The sequence below is a fragment of the Drosophila rhopaloa genome, unplaced genomic scaffold, assembly GCF_018152115.1.
Source record: "Drosophila rhopaloa isolate 14029-0021.01 unplaced genomic scaffold, ASM1815211v1 contig_3, whole genome shotgun sequence".
NCBI classification, from domain to species: domain Eukaryota; kingdom Metazoa; phylum Arthropoda; class Insecta; order Diptera; family Drosophilidae; genus Drosophila; species Drosophila rhopaloa.
The window spans coordinates 21,257,077-21,283,551 of NW_025335123.1; the positions used below are offsets into that span (position 1 = coordinate 21,257,077).

Sequence of the window (26,475 nt, forward strand, 5' to 3'; positions counted from 1 at the left end):
TTTAATTGTAATACAAATAATTCTGTAATCCTTAGCTTGCTTTGTAATTTAAGCCAACTTGTGATAATTTCCTTTCATCCTAAAATTTTGTGCCCCTTTTTTAATGTTATTTTTTGAGGGTTTGCAAGATGTCTCTTAATGAGTTTTGTGTGCTCAAATTGAAAATTTCAACTTGAGCAAATACAGAACACACACAGTTTAAATGGGAGAATGGGGACTTAAGGGATTTTAGCGTGGCGGTGAAAAGCTGTAAATTGTGCGGTCGGCGATTCGGGTTCCCGGGTTTCCCGGGTTCTTGATTAGGCGATGCTTCAGTTGATAAACTTTCCCGAAAAACACCCTTCCTTTTTCTACCCACTAAACCCACTCATTTGCTTTTCATATGGAAATTTTCCCTTCCCTTTTTTGTGTATGTTGAAAACTTTTTGGCACAAATATTTTTATGTAAATTGTTCTTGGCATTTATTCATTTATATATGCGTGCGCTTGTATGGGAGGTGGTCTCACATATGACACATGTATATTGTTCTTGACATTGTCATAATTTAACTTTTCTTTCCCAAAAAATGGGGGAAAAAAAGTATATGAAACAACACTTGACTTGCAGTTCATTTGAAAGTTGATTAGTGAGGAAACTTGTTTTCCATTTTTCTTATTCTTTTATTTGGATCTCCTTTCTTCTCCCCGCTTTTCCTGACTTTTCCTTTTATTCTTCTCGAGACATTCTTCGTTTATTCTCAAGAGCCTTTTTTGAGATGAGAGAGGCTCAAGCACGTTTGTTGCTGTTTCTTTTCCCCTTCAACTTGATGTTTTTATTTTCTTTTGCGCATTTTTGTTAATGAGTTGTTGGAAAATAAAGGAAAAAGGTAGAGGAAGTGGATAAAGTTTTGAGTTTTCTTTGGCAAAAGGGCTGCGGAATGCTCTTACAATTGGTCATTATGAGTAGAGGAATTTTTGGAATTGTGATATTGTCAAATCATGATGTTAAGTGTTTTTTTATTAGAAAGGATATTCTTGAGGTTTTAAGATAGACAAAATATCGCAACAGAACTAAATAGTCTTTAGTCTGAATTTTTTCTATTGTTATATTTCCATAACACAACATTGGCTGTAATCTGACAACTTGTATTTTAGTATAGATATGCCCCAACTTTTCACAGGACATTGACAGCTAGCGAAACTTATGCAAAAATGGCACATAAGAACCAGATCTTCAGGTGGAGGGGTGTTTTCCAAGGGGCTGAAGGAGAATAAAGAGGTGCAGGACAAAAAAAGCAAACGTCGAGCCAACGACAACACTTAATGTTGCATACTTTTCGAGGTCCTTGTGCCAGTAACGTTTCCGTTCATTCTACTTTTACACTTTCTTTGAGTGTGTGCGTCCACATGGACACACATGGACAGTCACCAACACGAAGGCAAAAAAAAACACACATCTTCAAGCGATAGTTATGCCTACCTTGAATTTTCCTCAACTTGTGGCTGCTCATTTTATGAGTTTTACGGCGATAACTAAATAAAACTAAATATGATTTAAGTCCGTAATCTTTATGTAGAAAAAAATAAGAAAAATGTACCTCAAGAAGAATTTTGAATATGTTTTTAAATCTATTCATCTGAAAAAGGTATATTCTATAATTTTGTCTCTTCAAGTTATATTTTGTAAGTCTCACTTTTTCTCTACTTTTAAAAATGTTCCCCACCGACTGTCTCTATTTTGTATTCCATTAGCTCGTCGCGTGTCGTACGCTTTTGTAAATTTTCATCTGCTTTGCATCTGCTCAATTCAATTCATCTCACATTTCACCTTTCTCCGGCTCTCTTTTCTTTTTCCCGGTTTCCCCCCGCCTATCCCCGCTGTTCCCTTTAACAACTTGTGACAATTCTTACACTTGACTTTTCTTGTTTCGCATTGTTCTTATCTCACTTGACTCTGGGCTCTATCTGTGCTTTTTGCACTTTTGCACTTTATTACACTTCCGCTTTTGCGATTTCAGCGACTTTCTTTTGCTTTTCCGCTTTTGGTTGTGTGGGAGCGCCTTAAACTATGCTATGATTTTTTCATATGCACTTGTCTGCCCGTGTCCGTTTCTTTTTTTTTTATTTTTCATATTGTTAGCTAGATTGCGACTGCCACTTTATTTGCGGGCTGTAGTTTTTCTCCACTTTTCTCCTTTTTCCAGAGCCTTTGGCAGCTTCTTTGTCTGTCGCTTTTCCGACTGTTTGCATGTGTGACAAGCAGGCACTGACATTAAAAGGTGGTGGAATCTAAGCCTGGTTATCTAGTATATGAACAGAAATTTGCTGTCTTTGAACTTTTATAATATACAAAAGAGGTTCCAATAAATAAGTTAGTACGCTACGAAATAAACTACTTTTTATAAATCCAATACAAATTTTCAAGTTCAATGTATTAAAATAAAAGAAATCTCTAAAAATAAATTTGCTAATATATTTTAGTGTTTTCAGCAAAATCATGTGAAGTAATGGCCCCTGTTTTTCCAGTGTTTATTTTGTAGTCACATCCAGAAAGAAAATGCTGAAATGTGAGTGGGTGAAAAACCCTTTCATTGAAGTGTGTTCCTTCAAACAGAAATATATATTAATATACCTCAATGTGACCGCATTTGTCTACGTATCCCGTCTCGCTCGCTGCCTCGCTTCCCTCTCTTTCCCTCATCGCTCACACGCCTGTCAAGCTGTCTCTTTTGCTCCTTTCACGTATTTGCATTTGTATTAAAAACGCTTAAAGTGGAATTTTATTTCCTGTTTCGCCTCCTTAACAGCCTCTCTTGGCCCTTTTTGTTTGGCTTCTTCTCCTTTTATTGCTGCGTCCCTCGCTTTTTGTATTTCTAATGCCATTTTCATACGCATTTCACTCGCTTTCCCTCGGCGGTTGAAATATTTTTATATGATATTTTTTATATGGCCAAACAAAATTGCGATGATGTGAATGTGAATGGAAAGCCAAATCGATTTGTCTTCGAATATAAGAAGTAAAGAGCATTTTTGTCGGAGAACGAAGCGATGATAAAAAGTATTTTCAATAAATTAATTTTATGTACTCTGCAAGCCATTTAAGAAAAGTATATTTATTTTAAAATTAAAAGTATCTGGAATTATTTTTCAAAAAATATCTAATGCAAAATTTCAAAATAATGAAAATTACATACGTTTTTTGACTTTTACGTAGGACCATTACTATTATTCCGAACACATCTGTGTATTTTTATTGTATGTTGATACTCAAACCTACAAAAATTCACTTTTTATCTAAAAGCCTTTTGGCGCAGACTGTACTGTGTGTCTGCCCTGTTTTGTGTTTTTGTGTGTGGTGGCAACTCTTTTATGTTTGCGGCGAAATCCTGCAGGGATTTCACCTACTTATCGGGGAGAAGGCCCCGTCCACTCCACTCGCACTCATCATATCATTCTGCTCTGCTGCTCGCCGGGCATTTTCAATTTCTTTTCATTTTGCCGTTTTCATTTTCGTTATTTGGTATTTTTTTCTCGTTTTTTTTTTTCGTTTTTTGGACCAGCAATCAACGTGATATAAAAAGCCATAAGCAGGATGAGGCCAAGAGGATGTTGTGTAATGGTCTTTATTGTGTCTGTTAACGGATTTTGCGAGAGATTGCCAATGGCCCACTTTTAGACGTCGCTCCCTTGTTGCTTTTAATTTTAATAAATGCTCAGCGGCTTACACAAATCATCGCGCTCTTGCTTTTAAAGCATACTTTGGGACTTTGGCCACACCTATAGTGTTGCCATAACGATCAATTAAGGGCTTTAAGCCGCATCCACATGCGTGTGTGCATTAAATATGTAATCACCTGGCTGGGGTTAATTATGCCCGAAGGTAAAAAGCAATTGGCTTGGCTTAACTTCCTTCGCCCGACTTGAGCCGTCAGCTTTTCTCGCTACTCGCCGGCTTTTCCCCTGTTTTTTTTTCCGCCAAGGTCGTCGTCATCATCGCATTTTAAACATTTAATTTTAATTTAATTTATGCACACACTGACAATCACTTCCACCTTGTGGCTGCTCGACGCATCTCAGTTCACCGCACACCACGCACAGCAGAAACCACCCATCCACTTGGCCATTCGAGACCACCCAATCCCACCCAGAAACCACCCACCCAACTACCCAACAACCCACTCAACCAGGCAACCTCAGTGGGCGAGTGCATTAAATGATTATCAACTAATTAAGTTGCCTGGATCAGCGAGCAATTGAAAACCACAAAACGGTTTCAATTTTGTTGCATAATAACTTAATAAATAAACTGCAGTCCTTCGGGGAAATCAAATTACAGAGGAGAGCAAAATAGCTAGAACAATATAGATGAATTGAGTTATGAACAATATGACTTGAATCATTTTCAATGAATGAACTTTAAAAGTAATAACTGCTCAGCATAAAAATGGATTCGTTTTTAATGTTGAATTTAATTGTTTCACTATATATATCACAATTAAAACATAATAATAACTGCTTATTTATTAATATTTATTTACGCCAATTGATAAAGAATCGTATTCTTTAAGCCTTTCAACATTAAATACAAAGTAATCAATAGTATTTAAACTGCAAGCTCTTCGACTTTTTAACTTACATTCGTAAAATCGCTTACAAAAGAATAAAAAAGAACCTGTAAGCCTGTTGAAATCCTTCTCCCCATTTATTTTCTAACAAGAATTTTATGCTGCTGCTTTTTCCAACTCAACTATTTCACATGTTTTGCGCCAATTTAAATGTAACAACAAAGTTGATTTGCAAAAGAAATTCCTTTCTCGCCGTTTTCCCCAGCTTATTTACAGTTTACAATTTCCCTTTTCACTTCTGTTTATACATATTTTTCCCGCTTTAAAAGCTGAGGAAAAAATGCCTTTGGGTCAGTTTTGCTGCTGCACAGGGAGAAAATTTATTTTGGAAATATTATGTTTATGTGAATTACAAAATATTATTGCAGTAAAGGTTATACTTTGCTTAGAGATTTTTTAGGATATTAGGAGATAGGTATTCTATATTAAAACTTTGCAGAACACAATTTTCAGGTGACATCAAAATCTTAGTATTGTTTATGTCAAAGCACAACCTCTTTTCGGTTGTATTTAAAAAACGTTTCAAAAATGCCAAATTATTTAAAATTAAAAAAAGTAAATGTGGAAATCAGGTTCTTGTTTTCGAAGTGCATATTATATATTTCGCCAACATTTTTATTTTCAGCCTTTTCCATGGCTGTAACTGCTTGCAGTTTATAACGCCTCACAAGTGCTATCAATGTGCTCACCCACACAGATACCAAAACACACACACTGAAATACCGAAACACACACGCACGCACACAGATACCAAAACACACAGATACAACCACGCACACACACAGAATGCTTTGACTTTGAGGCTGACTTGAGTGCTCATGCATTTTTGTTGCTCGGGCATTAGTACCAACACACATTCAGACATCAGTCGTCAGACAGACAACACATCCAAACACACACACAGATACACACCCTCACACAGATACAGATACAGAAGAGAACAGACACGGACACAGATACAAATACACCTACACATAGGCAGTCGATTGTAGCTACAAGCATAATCGTTGCTTATTGGCAGCTGCTGCCTGCCATTTCCAAACGATAAAGATGAAAACGCTGATGGCGCAACTGTGCGAAAGAGACGGCCAGCGGGGTGGCAGAAAGAGAGGGGAAATGTTATGGCCCGCTTTTCCAGCATCTTCGCTTTAACACGGCGTTAAAAATCAAGCCGAAAAAGAGGAGCACTTTAAGACCAGTTTGGTTTTGACTATTCTGATGGGCTGTCTAAAAGTTTTAAAAAGCTTCACTAGTCGTTTTAAACTTTTTGAAAGTATAACTTAAAAATGAGTACTTTAATTATAAATAAGCGTTATTTCGTGAATCAGTTGACACGATAAAGTTTCTAAAGTGTCAAATTTTCAAAGATTTTTTTGTCGCCTGGGATTTGAAATATCAAAATAAGTTGTTAAAACAATTTAGTCATAGTTTTATTACGTGTTTCTCCGTCCAAAAAGTAAGCAACACTTTGGGCGCTTGATGAAATTAAAGCAAAATTCGCTGATGGAACGCCACTCGCAAAGATATACATACACCTGACTTTCAGAGACCTCCCCTTTTATATACCCTGCAGAAACCCTGGCTTTTACATAAAGCATACTTTTAGGCGGCATTTTCACTGTCACATTTAATTGAGTTTCCCTCGGTTGGCGCTAAAAGCAACGTCATTTAGGGCACCCTCCCACCAGATGAACATTTTTAAGATGCCTCAGCTGCGGCTCTTCTGTCCCAGTTTCTCACCCTTCTCCAGTTTATTTCCTTCATTGTTCTCGCTGGCATCATTTAATTGTCAAAAGACTTCTTCCTTTTTCACCAGAGGTGTGGCCAAAAAAGGTGGTGATATTTGCTGCGAACCAAGCAATTTTTATGACTATTCTCATGTCTACGAAAAAAACAAGGAACAAATTCAGCTGTCTGTCCACCTTCTCCCAGAAAAAAGAATGGAAAACTGACATTGATTCCAAAACAAGAATACCCTTCAATTTTTGGCAGTCTCTTGGGCAAAATTGTTATTCTAATTCAATGTTGTTAGTCCCTGGTAAAACAATACCTTCCATAACCTTCAAATGTGTAAGTAGATTTTATTTCATTTAATTATTTCTCACTTTACTCTTAATAATTCAGAGTTCAGTGATTTTAAAAAGGCATACGCGAATTCTTAAGCATCATCCAAAGGGTCATATGAAGCACACTTTCAAGGCTCAAATTTAAACCCAGCATGTCATAATGTCTCACAAATATAATACCCTCCACAAGGGCATTATAATTTAGCTGTCTGACGGTGGACTTCTCAGGAAAGGAAAAATGAGCGCAAGAAATGGGCGAGAAGTCCGCTTTGACGTCATCAGTTTGCCATTCAATTTGCAGCGACAAAGGGAAGTACGACTCATAAAGCGAGATGAAAGGCAATCGATGATGGGTAAGAGTGGTCTGGGTTAGCTCGTAATTTTATTGAGTTTCATATTTAGCTTTAATGTAATAAATTTCTCAGAAAGTTTCTCGGCCTCCGGCTAAATCAGCTTAAAAGTAGGCAACACAATTTTGCAGGCCAAACTAAAACTCTCTCTCACACACACACACACACACACTTGTCCACTGCTAACCCGATTTGCCAACACTTTTAGTCTTAATTATATTTCTACATAATTTAATTGCAATCTCTTCTGCTGCTTTTTATTTTATTTCAGCATAGTAGATGATGAGTGTGTATGTGTGTGTGTTCGTGTGTATTTTCCTTAAAGTGCAAAAAACATTTTTCGTGAATTATGCAAGGGTAAAGGGGCAAAAGGGGCGTGTAGGTTATATGTGGCAAGTGGGGCGTGGCAAGTGGGTTAAGTGTGTTAGCTGAAAATTCATGGCAAACAGAGAGATGCACAGTGAAAACCAAACACAATGTAAATGCATTGCTAAGCAAATAATTTTGTTATGGCATGTTGGCCCTTGGTTATACCGAGTTACATTTATTATTTAATGTTATATGTTAATGAGCATTTATCAAGACCTAATTCATTTTAAATTAATATGAAATGTCGGAAGATGTCGGGAAATCATTCAAATAAGTGTCAATATGCACTGTACAAAACTGAAGTCTGGTTTTAAAAATATTTTGATAAGTTAACATAATATTATAAATTACTTGAATAAAAAAGTCAAAAGTATGTAGAAACTTTTTAAGTTTTAGAGCATTTATAAATATATAAAAACCCTTTAATTGGATAAAATGAAAATACAATATTATATACTGCATATTCAAGGGAACATATAATCCATTTTTTTTCTCTGTGCAGAGCGAGCGAGAAAGAGCGAGCAGGCATTTGACACACATATGCAAATTGCAACGCCATTAACAAGCACTGTCCGTGTGTGCGTGTTTCTATCCCTGTCTGTGTGTGTGTGTGTGTGTGTGTAGTCAATACGTTTTGACACTAATTTGGTCAGCATTTGCATTGAGACCCATTGAAAATGGCATTCGCCAAAGGCCATCATGAACATCATCGATTCCATCATCAGCATATCGGCATTATCATGATTTGCATTTCCATTTCCAATCACCTTTTCCCGATTCCCTCCCCTCTCTCCCCTCCACCCTTCGTTTCCCTCCCCCCTCTCCTTTTCCATCACAAAAGCCTCAAATTGCAGCTGGGCCAACAAACTGACACATCGGAGGGACACGAAAAGGGACACGAACAGGAAATGATGGAGCCTACGGTGGTCATTCGAGGGTTAAGGATCCGGGGGGCTCCTGGGACCTTCAGTCCTGGCCATTCTGAGGTTTGTTAGCTGGCCAAAAAGGCAGTACACTGGGTGTGACTAGGCAAACGCTTCAAGTGCCGAAAAATAATCAGTGGAAACAATTGGCTAAACTAAGCCATTTTGAAATTACTAGTTTTTTAATGTAACTTCCAATGAACTTATTCTGTTGAGTTGAATAAGCATTATAAACAAAAACGTTCTACAAAACTCAATTAACTAATTCCTGTTAATGTTTAATATTTCTTCTACGAACATTTTTCCCTGTCAGCTTATCTAGTCACAAGATTCCATTGCAAATTCCTTGTTTAATTCTATTTGATACAATTTCCTTGTAATTCTCCGTTTGCAAGTGTAGGCGAAATATGAAAGGAGTCCCTTGGGCCTATTTGGGAAATGATTTTCTGCCTCTTACACTTTTTGCCTCGCCCTCAGTTCGTTTCATTCAAAAAATGCTCTGTATGCCTGAGGAATCACCTCATGTGAAAAGTGCGTAGTGAATGCAATTCCTGAAATTTTTCCAAAGAGAGATTTGTGCTTGTATGCCTGCCTGCCTGCATGAAATTGTAATATTTCGCAAGCAGTAAATCCAAAATCCAAAATCCGAAACGCAATCATTGAAGTTTGAAGGTTTTCCCATGCACATTAAGCATACGCAGCGTTGCCGAATAACTCTTCTCACCCCGATTTTAAACGCTTTGCCAAATATTTTATCCATTACGCCATGCATTTTGCCCCCATCACTTTTCCCCCCTTTGAAAACTATGCGCATATTTTGAAAGATGTTTTGCATTAAGAGGGGTAGCATTATTTATGACGTCGCTGGCAGCGGATATTAGGGCTGATGATAATGATGATTGCGATGGCGATTATGATTACGATGGGACCGCGCTGCGCTGATGATGTTGTTAATGGAACTACACTTCACTCAACTTGCACACACTTTAAAGTGCCAAGTAGTTTGAACTAAATTTCAAGTGATGGATGCTGGCTTATGGGGGTTCCAGTGGGGCTTAGGAATTTTCGCAAGGCTTAAGTAGAGTGCAGCATTTGAGCTAAGTAATTTTAAATCAATTTTGATTTAGCTATTTTTGGCACTGACTGCATTTTAAATTATTTTACTATGATTTTAGCCTCTTTAAAGATCTGAAATCTCAAAACCAAGTGTTTAAAACTATGCTGCAATTGGTTTTACTAATAAAAAAATAATTTATTGCATACTCTTATGCGGATTTTTAAAAGATTTAAAATGCAAAGCACAAACAATTATAAAAACTCCGTATAATGTAATAAATGATTCTAGATAAAACTCACACACACCCAAAAGCTTAATGTATTCATTTTTAGTGCAGTTTGAAGTTATGTTCTTTTTAATAAAGTGCATTTCTAACTGGCAGAATGTGCCAGTTTTTAGCCTGTGTTTTTTAAGCTCGCCGTTCTTTCTTTTTATTTTTTTTTTGAATGTCTGCTTCGATTTGGTCAGCTTTTCTCTACTTTTTCCCCTTTTTTTTGGCTTTGTTTCTATTCTGTGTGGCGGCGCCGTGCAGTCTGAAAGTTTTTCTTGTTGTCTGACGGGATTCGCATTTAGATTTCTCTTCTTTTTTTTTTGTGGGACAGAATTTTTATTAATGAAACACTGTGTCAACACTCCGGGAGAGAGCGAGAGGGAGAGATTGAGGGAGAGAAAGGCAAAGAGGCAAGGCAAGGCACACAAGTACAATGTATAAATATTATGTAAACACGCAAACAATGAAGTGATTTGTTGCTACTTAAATTTAGCCCCCGAGAGGAAAACAACAACAGCAAGGAAGAGGTGGGTGAAAAAAGGGGGAGGTGGATGCTGCACACACACAAAGTCACTCATACTCACACAGTCGCGGTCAGGATAACAGAAATTACTGGGAATACAAATCGAAATGCCTAATCCATTTAAATTAATAACAATGGAAATAATTAAATACTATTACATTAAGGTTTATAAGCTTTACTTATTTAAAAAAGTTTTACAATATGTGAAATATATTTTTTATAGAATTATATGTACATGAGTACATAAAAATGATTCCCATAAAACTCAAATACAAACAAAGTATATATTTAAATTAGCATAATCTTAATTTGTTTTCTATCAATGCAATTTGGTTTTTAAACCATTGAACTCTGCTGTACAAGTATGCGCCTAGCAAAAGTGGAATTAGTTGCAAAAGAAAAGCAAAAAAAGCAACAGAGGGCTGGAAAAAAAGGAAAAGAATTGAAAGGAAATATTTGTGTGTGTGTTTTTGTTTGTGTGTGGGCCACTGGCAGTGTATGTGTGTTTTTGTATGTGGACGACGCAGTCGCTGTGAAAGTAGCAAAAAGGACCCAAGGCATTCCTCGAAAGAGGAAAGAGAAAGCGGAGAAAGCGCGGCCCTGTTTCCAGCTTGTTTAGCAACACTTAGAGAAAACAGGGGGGCGATAAGCCGGCCACAAGAGATAAAGAGTTTGAGTAATCATGGGGGAAGGGGAGGGTGAGGGTTGGCTTGAGAAAACTCTAAGAGCCAAAGATTCTAAGGATATTGCAGTGCCACCTGTGTTGCAGCCTTTTGACGCTAGATGGCGCTGTAATGGCAATCGAAAAATATACTTGTTTGGCATTTTTCCTACTCGTCCTACAAATTAAATTCATTACATTTTTTAAATTTTACTTAGGGGACTCGTAAAAATAAGAGTAAAAACATGTCAATTCAAATATAATTACTTACTACAAATAACAAAATACATCACTAATTTATTCATCAAATCCATTTTCATTGAATTTCCCTGGACTTCACTTCACAAATCCTTTAGGATTTTTAATTTACTTCAAGCTAAAGTTCTCTGGCTAATTAAATTGAACTTTTTGTTATATTTTCACCATTTTGCTTAGAATTATTTACCAAGCTTTAGACATCACTCACCAGTACATAGCCATAGATATATAGAAATATAAATAAGGAAAGCGTTTTTACTGCGCTTAATTCACTTTAGATGGTACTTCTTCTCGCATCCTTTTTGCTCCTTCATGGCAAGTTTTCCTGGTCGCTGTTTCTAGTTTTTACCTCTCGGTTTTTCCTTTTTTTAATGCAATTTAAACAAATTAAAAAGTAGTGCGTGTGCCAAGGGTTTCTGCAGCAGCTTCATCATCTTCTCCCTCCCTTAGAATATGTTACGCTTCCTGCCCTCGTTGCCCTTAGATAACTTTAATTAAACGCAATTGAGTTGGTTTAAGATTGTCTGAATAATTCCTGTTTTTGGTACATGAAAGGAGAAAAAAAGTCGGCTGACTAACAGATTGAAATTACATTAGTTTTACTTTTTACTCAACATAACAATTACCAATTATAAAACGTTATATACAAGTCAGTTAAAGTTATACCAAGATGTCCTATTCCTTCCAAAACTAGGGCTTAATTGTAGATGGACATACAAAACCAAATAACTACGAATGGTAAACTTAGTTTTAATAAGATCAAAGGTGCAGAAAAAAACTGCACTGACCAGGATATAAAATGATTCCAACGTTGAGGGCTTGTAACTCTGATCTCTTCGAAATTGGCAACTTAAACTCTTCGAACAACTTGTTGTGGTCAATTTTCCTAGTATTCCGAGCCCGGAAAATCCCCATCCTCCTAATCCCTCATCTCCTCCCTCCCGCCTCATCATTTCTCCGTATCGCCGGCTCATTGTTAAATCATTTCAATTATGGTTGAACTAAAAAGTAGCTAGTTTAGGTCAACAGCATGGGTGGGCAGGATGATGGAGGAGGAGATAGAGATAGTAAAGAGCATCATCAGTTGGGTAAGCCGCTCAGGTAACAACAAAACCTCATCTGAGGGTCCTTAATGCCCCTTGTTGTTGCTGGTGCTATCCTGCGCTCTCTATACAACTTGGACAATTTTTGTTGTGTTCCTAACAAGGCAAAATAAGAGGAAAAGGAACGTTAACAAAGGCTAAAATGCTACTCGAGTACCAAAAAAAAAAAAAAAAAATAAAAAATAGGAAGAGAAAAGTTGCCCTGCACTTAGAGTCCTTTATGCACCATATCCCATATCCTGGTGTGTGTGCATGTGTGTGTGCAATAATTGTGCATTGATTATCATAATATTCTCGCAGCGCCATCAAAATTGCGCATAAAAATCACTCGCAGCTAGATAGACAACCGTCTATCCAGCAGTTTATCCATCAGTTTATCCATCAGTTTATCCCCCCAGTTTTTTTGTCAGTCAATCGGAACGAAACTCGCACATCCACACATATACGCCATACCATTTATACTATATATATATATATATACATGAAGCAGTGGCAAACAGATAAACAAAAAGCAAATGAAGCGTAGATCAGGAAACGGGCAAACACACAGTGAGTGGAAAATGTATTTGCAGTGGGTTTAAATATGTTTGCCAAGCGGTGACTGCTGCTTCACTGTGACTTGGAGAAAAATGTGGGATTTTTTAAAGTGATTTAAAACAGAAAATTTAAGAACTTCTCCTGAAAAAAAAAAGATTGTTATAAGCCTGCATTAATTACTTATCGTTCAGATATTTTTTTTAACTATATAAATACTATATTTTATTTGACATTTTTAAAATTATAATAACAACAAATTAATTGGATTTTTTACTTATTAAAAAAGTTCCCATGAAGTTATTGTACTATATTTTGTTTTGGTTTTTTTTGTGATCGGTATTTTGTTTTTTTTTTGTGGGTACACACATTATTCCAAAATAAGTTTAAACTACAACACTGCCACCAGGAAATGGTATTTTCTCCCGCTGGCTTTTCCCATTTTCCCGGAGCTGTCAGCACTGACCGTTGATCCATCATTCGGGCCACGTGTCTGTCAACTGCAGCCCCCTTTTTCCACCCCACCTCCTGTCAGCAGGACTTCCGGTTCCGGTCTTTCTCTCTCTCTTACACACACATTCACTCACGCATTCTCTCTGTTTTGTGGAAAATAGAAAACCAAATCGAAAAACCGAAAATACGAAATTGAACTAATTAAAATGACGAGCCAGTGCAAACAATAAAACGACATCAAGTGACAAAAGAACTTAAATAAATACCTAAAACTTAAAACCTTAAACCTTAAACTCAAAACAACGACGACGAAAATGGCAAAGGATGTGCGTGCGATTTTCTAGGGGAACAAGGATTCTCTAGAGAAAGCAGTTGAGATTGTGTGTGTACCAAGATGATAGCCACGCTGTTTATCATCTTTGCATTTATTCGGGCCTTTCCCTGGAGCCGAAAACGAGGTCGACCCGCCTTGGCCTTAACTCTAATGCCAGAGGGCGCGGATCGGGATCATCGCAGCAGTGATCAGGATCAGGATCAGAAGGGGGAGAATAACAATCGGCCGAGGCCCTCGATTTCCCTAGCAAACGGTAGTGGTGGCGAGGGAATGGCGCCCAGGACACGCCGGAAATCCTCGAAATTCCACGAGGTCACCTTCAGTGGAAGTGTGGGCGGCGGCGACAGCGATGGCGCTGAGGTCACCAATGGTGGTAGTGGCCTCGACATAAGTCCGAATAAACGTCACTCCCTGAGCACCACCAGCAACTCCAGTTCGGCTCCCTATCGATACTTGAGTGGCAGCAGTAGATCCCGGGGCTCCCGTGGAGATTGCCATGAGTATTACCAGCTGCAGCAGCAATCCTCGTCCCTTTCGAATGGAAACCGTGCCCATCGGGGACTCAGTCAGCGCAGCGACACGATGGCAACAGAGGCGGAAGCCGAGGAGTTCGAGGAGGATCCCATGGACGAGGACGATGAGGACGAGACCTACGACCGGGAAACGGAGGAGTTCTACAGCAATATCCAGGATGCGACGGGCACGGGCTCCTCCAGTCGTAGCAAGAGGTCCTCGCTGTTCTCCAGATCCGATAGTTCCGCCACCACCACATCCTCGAGTGGCGGCGGAACATTCACGGGAGGAAAACGAAGATCGGCCGCCTCCATTCTGTCCTCATCGATGTGCTCGGACCTGATGACCAGCGATCGCCGCAGCTCCACGGCCACGGAGTACAGCGTCAAGTCGGTGACCACCGGGAACACCACGCAGCGCAGGTCGAGCGGCAGGATCCGGAGATACGTGTCCCGGATGACGATCGCCGGTGCCAGGAGACGCACCACGGGCAGGTAACGAAAAAGCGGGCTCCCAAATCCCAGTAATCAAAATAGTACTTTTATCTATTTTAAATCCTTACCCAAATCTAAGCCGATTCCAAAGTGACATGCCTCTTGAGACTAGTGGCTTGATTCTCTAAAAATCTGCATTCAAATTTGTCAATTTATTTCTAAGTTTCCGATGAGTTGTAAAAAGGTGACCGACACTTGGACTTCGACAGTCCATAACTTTACCAAATTTAGTCCGATTTCAAAGTGACATACCTCTAAAGACTTGTGATTGTATTCTTTAAAAATCTGCATTCAAAATTTTCATTTTAACGTTGATCAAATTTTGACCCATTTTCATGTTACTTTTTTCTAAGTTTCCGATGATTTGTAGAAAGATCACCCACAATCGGGCTTCCACAGTCCATAACTTTACCAAATTTAGTCCGATTTCAAAGTGACATACCTCTAAAGACTTGTGATTGTATTCTCTAAAAATCTGCATTCAAAATTTTCATCTTAACGTTGATCAAATTTTTGACCCATTTTCATGTTACTTTTTTCTATGTTTCCGATGATTTGTAAAAAGATGACCCACAATCGGACTTCCACAGTCCATAACTTTACCAAATTTAGTCCGATTTCAAAGTGACATACCTCTAAAGACTTGTGATTTGATTCTCTAAAAATCTGCATTCAAAATTTTCATTTTAACGTTGATCAAATTTTTGACACATTTTCATGTTACTTATTTCTAAGTTTCCGATGATTTGTAAAAAGATGACCCACAATCGGACTTCCACAGTCCATAACTTTACCAAATTTAGTTCGATTTTAAAGTGACATACCTCTAAAGACTTGTGATTGTATTCTCTTAAAATATACATTCAAATTTATCATATAAACGTTGATCAATTCTTCGACAATTTTTGAGGAATTTAAGAGAACCGTGAAAACTACCAACAGTCCCATTATAAAACATCATTTATACATTTTAATATTGCTTTACTTTAGAAAAAAAACGCAATTGAACTAGTTGTCGGTTAGAGGCTTATACAAAATATATATTAAACTACAAAGTAATTGATCTGTAGTTCCAGCTTAGGAGCCATTTTCCTGCTGCCACTGCTCGTGCTTGGCCAACAGTTTCTGGCCCAAAGGACGAACCTGCCGAAAGGCCTTCTCCACATTGGCCTCGATGGCGGCCTGGGATTCCTTAAGTGGACAAGTCGAACGATCCGCAATCTTGGTGGCACAACGCACCCGGTGCATACTGATCTCCTTGCAGGCCAGCCTTATTTCATCTCCAGTGAACTGATTCGAGATCTCCACCAGATGCTCGAGTAATCTAGGACTCAGGGAGATACTGCTGCCCAAAAGACGGCTGATCAGGCAACTTCTCTCCGCTTCATTGGGCAATTGAACCAGCAATTTCTTCTCGAAGCGCCGCAGAAAGGCCTCGTCGATGTCCCAGGGTAAATTGGTGCTGGCCAAGACAAAAACCCCGTTCAAAGTGTGCTCCATGCCGTCCAAAAGCTGCAAAAGTTCGTTCTTAAAGCGCTTGGAGCTCTCGTGGTCGGTGGCCCTATCTCTTTTGGAGGTCAAACTCTCGATCTCGTCGAGAAAAATGACAGAGGGAGCCCGTTTCGCGGCCATGTGAAAGAGCACTCTCAAGATTTTCTCGGACTCACCGCGCCACTTGCTGACCATTATGCTGGCCGTTATATTGAAGAACGTCACCTGACCCTGGGTCTCCGAGTAGAGGGCTTTGGCCAGAAGGGTTTTACCACTGCCTGGGGGTCCGTGGAGGAGTAGGGATCGCCAGGGCTTCAAGCCGTGGGCAAACAACTGGGGAAACTCGATGGGGGTCAGCACGGCCTCCTTGATCAACTCGATGGCCCGCTGATTGCCACAGACATCCGACCAGCGAAGTTTTATGTTCTCCTGCAGTATCGATGTCTTGACCAATTCGGCCAGGGATTGCCAGTCCAGCGAGCTGAATAGATTGTCATCCGAACCCAAATGACCGTGTTCTATTTCACAGGCATTTTCCTGTGTGTTCGATTCGACCGCGGTAGTAGTTTCCATTTTCTTGATCTGCAGCGGTTCATTACTCAAGGCAGCTGTTGCCGCACCCACACTCAAATGCCAATTGGCCACAGAAGCCTCTGGATTTTGTGGTTTCTTTGCTGGCTGCTCCTTGGACTCCTTTTTTTCCTGCGACTTACCGCCCATTTCTAGTTTGATTTTGGGACCCGCCTTCTTGAGGATCTTGGGGTATTTACCGAACTTCATGTTGAAAAAGCTGGCATACTCCAGGTACATGCCGTCCAGGTCGATATTGTCGCACAGCTCGTACTCCTCGGAGAGACGTCCTTCGGATTTCAAGGACTCGGCACTCGAATAGAAGCCATTCTCCACCAGATATCGATGCATTAGATAGAGAATATTGCGGCGACGTGTGCTGAAATTTCTCACATCCTCGCAGAGAACTTGGGCAGCTGCCGTGGCTGTCACTCCGTATTTTCCTTGGGTTTTCATTTTGTGGTTTTTTTCGTTGAAAAATCTGAGAGCAAGTGGGATACTATGATGTACTCTCGATTGTGTTGAATTCCTGGAATATTGTCAACTATCTGGCGAGGTTTTCCTGGCAATCTGATTTTCCTAGCAATTGTTTTTTCACTAATTGTGTTGTCATAACGAAGGGTTGCCATGTTACAGGTTCGAGGTTTTCCTAGTTTTTTTTTAAACACTTTCCCAGGCAACCGCATGAAATGGAGAAAAAGGGGGATGTGAAAAGCTAAGGGGATTGTTATATTCTCGTGTGCTTATTAAAAATGGAAAAAAATAAGAAAACCCCAAAAAGGGAACACTCATTTTTTTAATGAAGTTTTATGAAGAGGGATAAACAGAAAACCTGAAACACACTTTAACAACCAAGTTATATTAGTTGAGTTTTAAACAGCTTTAAAAATAAATTTGATTGCTTAAAAATGCTACTTATAAAAAATATATACAGCAAAGCAACCATAATAATGTTCTTGGGGTATATAAATAACAATATGATTTAATTTATTTTTTAAAATACTAAAATAAAGTAAACAATTGATTAACTTAAAATATTTATGAGTTAAGTTTTAAATGTTCATACCCAGAAGTATTAAAATATGTGATATTTTCCACTGTGTACGTGTACTGTGGATAATGTTTACCCAGCAAATCCTAAGCTAACCCAATTTCATGCCACGCAAATTGCCGGATCAGTTGGTCGCAATTAAGCCCTCTCAATTGGTTAGTGCACTTAATTGTTCGTTGTGCATTTCCCCCACTGCCCCTTTGCACAGAGTTTTCCCGATTTCCACCCGCTTTTCCCCAGCTTCTCCTCCGAAATTTGTTGCCAAGAGCTGGCAACATGCTCAATTTGGCCAGAGATGTCGCCGCCAGATGGTTAATCAAATGCACGACGCAATGAAATGAAAATCAGCGGATCCTTTTCGTACACACAGACACACACAAACGCTTACGGGCCACGCCCACTCATGTGAACTTATGCAATACATCAGCCCACCGCCCTCTTCTCGCATTTTCCATTTCATTTTGCCTTTAAAAACATTAACACAGGTGGAAAAAAGCTCATGTCAGTTTTAAATTAACATCTCCTTTGGCTTTTAAAAGCAATTATCGTTAAATAATTATATAAAGTTGAATAATATATCTTTTCTGCAGCTTAAAAATATTCCAAATTAAAACAGTACACTCTTATTGAAATATAGATGAAGTGCTTTATTTTTTAATACATAATAAATTTGGTTTTCTTTATATGTGATAGTTTATGCAAATATTCATTCAAAACATTATTGTAATGTAGAAAAATAAAATTTTGCTTATATTTTAAATGACCCTAAAAAACTTTATTTTCCAACTTTTTCTCTGTGGAAAAGTGGGTGTTTTATGGCTGGCTGTGCCGATTTCATTTCGCCTCGCAATTTTAATTTGGTTTTTTTACCCCCACTGCGCCTGCATCTTCCATCATCGTCCAACCTCCTGGCAGTCAGTCTCAGGCTTTTGTTAATGGCCTTGTGACAGTTTTTCTTTCCCCCAGAGTGGGTGGCTAGCCACCCACTTCTCACCTCTTTTTTCGCACCCACAGTTGCAATCGGTTGTTCTGTCTCTTTCGCCAGCATTTTTCTTTCGGCTCTGCACTTTGCTTTGGTTTTGAATTTTGGGTTGTATTTTCCCTATTTTCTCTATTTTTCGAATTCTTTTCGGGTTTCCATTTGCTCTCAAGGTTTTCCGACTAGCGGTATTTGAGTGCATGTATTGTGGGAGTGAGAGGCCACTTACCACTTGCCCTCGATGTGTGTGTGTGTGTGTGTCGCAGTGTGTGTGTGTTTGTCTAAGTGGAATCCTTCAAGACGCACGTATGTGTGTGTGACTGGCTCTTAGATTTTTGGAAAAGGATTTTTGAATGGCAAATATAGGTAAACGAAAGTTATAGCTAGAATTCTAGACTTAAATCAATTTTATTAGAAAACGTACAAAAATTATATGTTAATTTAATAGTGTTTAGAAAGTGTTAACTTCTTTTATTTTGCCCTAATTGAATCTTTTGTAAGGAATAAAATACTTATTAATTATTGATTGATTCCTCAGCTTAAGAATATTTTCGTTAATCCCAATTTTAAGCATCGATATTGCCTAATTAAAAACAGTCTATAATAAAAGCATAAAATAAAATTAGCTAATTTAGACTTCAAAATGTGCTGGTATAAATTGAATAAAGGAAATTTTCAAAATGCCTTACTTTTCCTTTGTGTTTTCCAGGACTTTGACGGTATTTTTCTGTCAAAGGACACTCACAGACACTCTTTGAGTGTGTGAGTGTCTGTGTGTGTGTATGTGAGCTGCGAGTTTAACAAACTAATTAAGTTGACGCTGGGCGTTGAGCTTAGCGCTCTTTTTTAGTCGAAAGAGGCAACCTTTTGTCTAGGGCAAACATCTATGACGCACACATATAAACACGAACCCAAAGCACACACACACACACAGTCTCGACTCACTAATACACACTGTAGTCCTACACCCACACAATCAGCATGCGTCGTTCATTTATTTGCACATATAATTAGGCGCATGAAGAGCTGCCGTCGGGCACACTTCCGTTCCTCCCCGACTCCCCCGTCCTGCCACTTCCTTTTCGTCCTTCCCCCTGCCCTCTCCACCGCTTTCTCCACCTCTTTCTCCGCTTTCTCCTGGCACAACAATGCCAATCTTCCGCCAGCCAGCTACTTTCGCCTTCATCCGGCTTGAGTGCGACTGTGTGGCTTAAAGCACGTCACGGCTTAAATGAAGGCAAACCCACTGGGCCACCCAAAAAAAACCACCCGCCCAACAGCACCACCCACTCCGCCCCCTTTTTGTATATGTAATTGTGTTTAAGGGCGCCTGCAAGTATGCAACTAGAAATAAAGAAAGTCTGGGAGTTCAAAGGACGAAGATGAAAATACCCTAGCTTAGAAATAGGCATGGATCAATAGTAAATGATAGACATTTTAGGAAATATATATATTTTAGTATTTTAAGAACTATCTGTTAAATTAATCAACAAAAATAATGCCGAAGCTATTTCCTTGATTTATTGTTAAGATACATATTCTAATATAAAACCTTAAAAAAAGGAAATAGGTAAGAATACTGATTCTTAGTTCATATTTGGTAAGTTAGGAACCAATTTTGGTAGTGTAGAGAACACTCAAGTTGCCGCAGGGTTCACCGGGCTTCAGCTGGCTTGATGAGGCCAACCGGAGTGGGTGTGTGGGTATATATATATATTTCCATGTGGGTTATTTGGCTCAGAGTTGAGTGGTTCTTGCCACGCCCCCATGGCGCCCACAAAATCCCTTTGGCTAGTGTTTGGTTTAAAATTTCCTCAAATCTAGTGTTTCTCTATAAGGAGGATATACTACTCCGTTCGAAACGCATGTTTCTCCAAGTACTGACCACTTTTCGCCAATTTTTGTGCCGCTGGACAACGGCAATTTATCAATTGTTGCCGTCTCTTTCGCCGGCGAAACAACCCGTCCCTTTCACTCGTAGAATTATTGTCTTGCTCGCTCATCTATTGTTTCTATTCTTCACGCTTTTCTCGCTTTTTGTTTGGTTTGTCTGCGTTTTTTGTGCACTGCCTGTGACAGGACGCTTTATGAGCTTGAGTGTTGTTTTTTGTCCCCATGTTCTGTGAGTTTTTCCCCGAGTGTTACGACAGGTCCTTGGAATGTCAGGATAAGCAGGCGCCAAGTATTCGGCGACTTTGAAGGGAATGAATGCAGCATTCATGGGGCGAATGAATGCACGAGTGCATTGCAAAGTAAATAAGTAAATATTTGGTTAAAAAGGATTAAAAAGGGCGGGAAAACAAGCAGATAAGTGAGTAACAGAGTAAAGTAACAAATAAATAGGAAGTTAAATTGTTTAATTTAACTGAATAAAATTAGTTTACAAGTTTAAAATTTTACAAGGATTCAGATAAAATTTGTGTGCAAGTTCAGAGCTTAATGAATAATAAATTGTTTTAAATAAAATGAACTTAAAATAATAATTATTTAAAGCTTGTAAAGATTTCCATTCACTGATTTAACAAAGGACCTCAGCTGTGCGTATTTGCTGATGTTTTTGAACATAAATACAGTTTCCTCCAGATTGTGTGGCCATGAATTTTAATTAATAGAAAATAATTCGCTTTTCATGCAACAAAGCTGGACAAAAACCCTCAATGAAAATGCATCCCATAAAGTGTACACGACTAGCTTCTCTTTAGAGCAAATAAAAAGGAAACCCAGTTGAAAACCAAATCAACAAAGTAGGAGTTTTCCCATTCGCGTTCGCCTTTATTTTGACTATGCAAAAAAAAAAAGAAAAGTATCTCTTAACTGTAGAACAACAATAAAGAGTGTTCATAACACCATTAAAAATACAAAAACCAACAAAAAGAAAAGCGGGAAAATGTATGACCGAAACTGGAAACTGAAACCGAACTAAAAACAGTTTGTCGCCGCCGCTGCTGTTGCCATAACTTTTGCGGAAAAACGCCACAAAGTATGCCAGGGAAACTGGCTACATTGTTGCTCTCCGCCACCCCCTTTTGGATACCAACATTTTCCCAGCACTTTTCCCACTTTTCCCCCGCCCAAAACGAAACAGTAGCAACAAGCGGCAACAACTTTGTGCCAAGTTTACTTAATGACCCCGGTATAAATTTTACTTAAAACATCATTTTTCTTTACGACGTTTCTTCAGCCTTGCGAGGAAAATGAGAAGGAGGTGTTTCAAATAGTGGGGTGGGGACCCAGCTGTGTGTGGCAAGAAAGTTGCGGAAAAGTGTCTGAGCCAAGCGTTTCCATTCCAATTGATATTTTTCGATTACCAAGTCAGTGAGTTTTCACTTAAGCTGTATCAAAATGTATGCTTCTTAATATTTTCTTATTGGATTATAGAACTTCGACTCGAACATAGTAATATAAGATATTACCTTTCCTTATTATTTAAAATAAACTATATCTATATATAAGATTTACGATCAAAACATTTTAATTCTCTTATTGGGAGTTATTCTTTAATCTAAGTTTTAAATGAATTTGTTTACCCTGTCAGTAAAAGGATAAGCTTTTACTTTATTTTATTATAAATAATATTCAATAGAATCTATGTCTCAAATAATAGTATTACATATTTTTTGTGATAAACAGTATGTGTATTCAAACATGTATTTTCTTGACTTGTTCCAGACAAACATTTATATGTGTACACTTATGTGTATAGGCTTTATGCCAGGTTAAATTGGCATGAACAAAAGTTGCGGCTTAGAGAAGCCTGATTATAAGTTTAAGGCAGCCACCTAGCGGCAAATTGAAGTGGCCAAGATGAGCTGGCAGTTTTATGGAAGTTTCTTATTTTCACCAACTCCCCGAAAACTCGGGGGCTTGGCCCACAATTGACTAAACTTTCCTTTCACATTTTCGGCCGGAGTGGAGTGACTTTTGCTTTCGCATTTTTTTTTTGGTTTTTTTTTTAGGGGGAGTGGACTTGTTACAAGAATTCTGCCAGCCAGAAAAACTTTTTGCCGCAGACAGGCGAGCTGAAAAAAAAGGAAAACGCGAAAGATGACTAACGAAATGAAACTTTAAATGCGCCTTGTTAGGCGAGCTTCCTTTTCCGGTGGCATTGCCTTCATATTTTAGGGCATTTTTCCGTGGTCAATGATAGGTTTAATATTTTTAGGGCATTTATAATATGTATTTATTATCTAGATATATTCCATACATTATTTTAAAGACAATAATGTTTAGAGCAATAAAGTTAAATAACACAGGAAATTGTATTTTAAAATATAACAATGTTTTTAAGTTTTAAAAATGACTAAATGTTTGTATAAAGGTAAGGGGCACAATTCTTAACACTTTACGCATTACAACTATTAAGTAAATAATTTTCTATATGCCTATTTGACTGCCTATCAATTTCTGGATCTTTTTCTGTCTAAAGCACATACTAATTTGATTTCGTCGATTTCTTTTTTACAGTTTCGATGTAGAAAATGGCCAGGGCGCTCGATCACCGCTCGAGGGCGGCTCTCCCAGCGCCGGTTTGGTTCTACAGAATTTGCCGCAGCGTCGCGAATCGTTTCTATATCGCTCCGATTCCGACTTTGAGATGTCGCCCAAGTCCATGTCCCGAAACTCAAGCATCGCTAGCGAAAGGTAAGTGTTCTTTCAAGCTTAATTAAATATCCAATGTCCCATATTCCCCATCTATGAAAAGAGTTCTGTACAATATAAGTTTGAGTTTATCTCCGGTGTTTGAGTTTGATTTTCAAGCTGATTTCTCCCCGTTTAGTTTTGTGAATGCCAACCATAAACATTCACCTGTATAATTTGGGTCTCAGATAATGATTATGCTGGCTATTTAAACCACCTTTTTCATGTCTGTGGTTCCTCCTCCCAAGAAACTGCTTTGATTATGGTTTTTCGCTTATGGTTCCTTTGCTTTGTTGTGCCATTTCCTCCGGTACGACTTCTTTAAGTACGTTTAATGTTGTTTTCTGTGGTGTTTATCTTCACTATTACCTATACTATTCGATACAATTTTTTCCTTTCATGACGTGTGTTTCTCTGTTTCTCTTTAAGGGGGTTTTCTTAGTTTAATGCATTTTTTTCTCCGATTTTCCTTCTTTATTTTGTCTTTATCAAAACTCTATGGATATATTTTATTTATTGATGGCTCTGCTTCTCCATTTCCACACTTTTATATCTGAATTCTTTTTCATCATTTGGTTTGATATGATTACAAAACATTTTATTTGCGGTCTTTACAAACAGTCAAAATAGTTTTTATGAAAATATATTTAATCAGTTCCTCTTTATGTTGTACGTTTTAAGGCGTTCAGGTGAAATGTTGATTAAAAATACTACGTCATTTTGTTGTTATTTAATTCTGTAAAAACAAACTTTAATTTTGAACTTGGTGTTTTTTTTTGTATTTGCGTTATGTGTTTATATTTTTTGAAGTGCTCCCTCGTTATTCCACATTAAACAAAAACAAACTTGGTCATAGATATTTGAACAATTTGGAAAGGCATATGGAGGGATCAGTGGTGCGAAGCTGAAGGGGGGAAGTGGCTTTGAAGGGGGGGCTATACGCACACATGCGAAAATTGCAACAACTTTGATGGCATCTCTGGGCCCCAGAGTTTTCCTCTTTGGCTTTCCCCGCCATATTTTCCCTGCCTCCCAGCTTTTCCTGTGCTTTCTCCTCTGCTGACTGTGTAGTCTTTGTCACTCTGTGGGATTTCTGTGACTTTGCCGGGGGCTTACTCCTCCCCCTGCACTTTCCCCACCCCCATTTTCCCTACCTCATCGTTAAACTTTTCAAAATATGCAAAGCTCTGCACTATGGAAAACGTAATTGTTAAAAAATTTCGAATCCAAAACTTTTTAAATTGAATCTCATGAATAGATTTTTGCATAGTTTTACTTAAGCCTAAGTAATACGTTAAGAACTTTTACGTTTTCCTATTTTTAAACCTTTATAAAGAATGCAAAAATATTCAAATGCTAAGTTACTTTGTTTTAATTCAACGGTATTCATTGGTATGCCATTATGTTTCTTAAATAGTTTTATTTTTATGTATTTTATTTTTTCTATGAACCCTTTACAATAGTTTTTTTTATTTGGTAAGAATCAAAAAGATATCAAAATTTTGCTAAAATAATAAAATCAAATTCAAAAATCAGCTTAAAATTTAAAACGAATGTTGCTATGATATATGCGATATGAGGAACTAAATGGGAAGCATTATGAAATTAATCTTGGTCAAATGTTTTTTTTAAGATAAATATATTTTTATTTTTTCCACAGTGTCTGCTGTTTTATGCTGGGCATATTTTCTCCATAGTTTTCACAGAGCCTAAGGCCTCAACTTCAATTAGTTAGTCACAGTAGTCTCCCCAAAAAAAGACCTCATTACACATGCATGGCCAAAAACGCGTTATGCAACACTGAGGCCGGAAATGCAATTTTTTTTCGGCTTCCCTTTTTGTTGTTGTTTATATATCACTGTGTGTGTGTGATTTTTTTTTTTGGCAAGCCTTTTGGCTGTTGTGTTTTTGAGTGCATCTCCCTGCACACCCACAATTTTTTTTTATACGTTTTGGCAGCGGCAATGGGGCCACACACACAGACAAAAAAATACATACATACATACACACAGGAAAACCCTCACACACACACATGTACATATTATGCACAAAAACAATAACACCTAATTACACATGCAGTTGCAACAACAACAACAACGAGGTGGAGGCTGTTGATGATCACCATCAAAAGATGGAAATATAGCTGTGGAAAAGTTGAAAGGGGGGGGTGGGGAGAGAAAATGGGCAAGACGAAGGGAAAATGGGGAAAAGCGGGGAAAAATTGAGGGGAAAAGGCTGGCAAAATATTTACATTTTTACAGCTATTTTTACAGCGCCAAAAGTAAGCTTTCCCTTTGCCGCCTTTCAGTTTTTCCCCCTTTGAAATATAGAGCGCAAATTATGGCTGCAAAAATTACAAAAGCCAAAATATTTCGCCCGGAAAAAAAAACACTTAAGAGTCTGCGGGGAGACCTCTCGAAAACCAAAGTAAATAGAATATTTACCACTGCGGAAATAACAAGATTTTCATTACTTTTTAAAGACTCGAATCGGGGCGAGGAAAACTCAATCCCAGGAAATGATTTACGAGTTTATTTCCGATTGAATTTAAGGATTTTCTTGTCGGTAATTTTAAATATTTCTGAACACAATCTTTGTACAAGATATCTTTTGAAAACCGATATTAAAACTTAAGACCAATTTAAAATTAAAAACAAAAAAGTAAAAAGAAATATATTTTTCTAAAAGATTAAACGAAAAATTGTTGATTAAACTAACAGTTCTTAGTTCTCATAGTCAAACTCTTAGTACAAAACCAAAAATATTAATTAATAATTAAACAAATTAATACAAAATCGTATAATAGCCCAAATAAATTACCATTTAAATTCTCCTACTCTTTGTATCTGTTGTATAAGTTTTTTTTTAAGTAAAACCAACTCAATTTTAGTTCGAACAAGTATTTCGTTTTCCCCAGTCGTTCGACCTTCTTGGCCAACTTGTTGTTGTGGTTTTCCTCAGGTGTTGTTGTAGATTTCCCTTTACGGTCAAATGTTTTTGGCAGGCGACAGCAACGCAATTTGCATTTGTTTCGGTGCGGCATGGAAACCGAAAACTTTTGTCTGCCTTCAAAGTTTTTCGGCCTGCCAAACTGTCCCTCCATTCCCCTTTTCCCATTTTCCTTTCGAGGGAAAACGTGGGTCAATCGGGAAGGAGGGGAAAATGGTTGGAGGGGTGCAGGGGGGGGGTGAAATCTCCACCTTTCAGCGCACGCTGCGTTTGCTTTCAATCAA

General features: G+C 38.1%; 2 protein-coding genes across 12 annotated transcripts in view; one reads left to right on the top strand and one right to left on the bottom strand.

Moving 5' to 3' along the window:
• LOC108045446 (cAMP-specific 3',5'-cyclic phosphodiesterase) overlaps positions 1-26,475 on the top strand; it is a 122,198-nt gene that overhangs the window by 72,438 nt on the left and 23,285 nt on the right. For 8 of the 11 annotated variants that reach the window (XM_017124775.2, XM_044461318.1, XM_044461319.1 and 5 more), the window contains one exon: positions 23,069-23,245. In XM_017124775.2, the coding sequence (XP_016980264.2) occupies positions 23,069-23,245 (177 nt within the window). Of the gene's footprint in view, positions 1-13,333; positions 14,514-23,068; positions 23,246-26,475 lie in introns of all 11 variants that reach the window. The other 3 variants (XM_044461325.1, XM_044461326.1, XM_044461327.1) reach the window with 1 other exon arrangement.
• Positions 15,478-17,131, bottom strand: LOC108045447 (katanin p60 ATPase-containing subunit A-like 2). Its single transcript, XM_017124776.1, has one exon. The coding sequence runs from the start codon at positions 17,028-17,030 to the stop codon at positions 15,591-15,593; it is 1,440 nt and encodes a 479-aa protein (XP_016980265.1). The 5' UTR covers positions 17,031-17,131; the 3' UTR covers positions 15,478-15,590.

Bases quoted from the DNA above. Each gene is read 5' to 3' on its own strand.
- LOC108045447 (XM_017124776.1), bottom strand. From the start codon at position 17,030: ATGAAAACCCAAGGAAAATACGGAGTGACAGCCACGGCAGCTGCCCAA.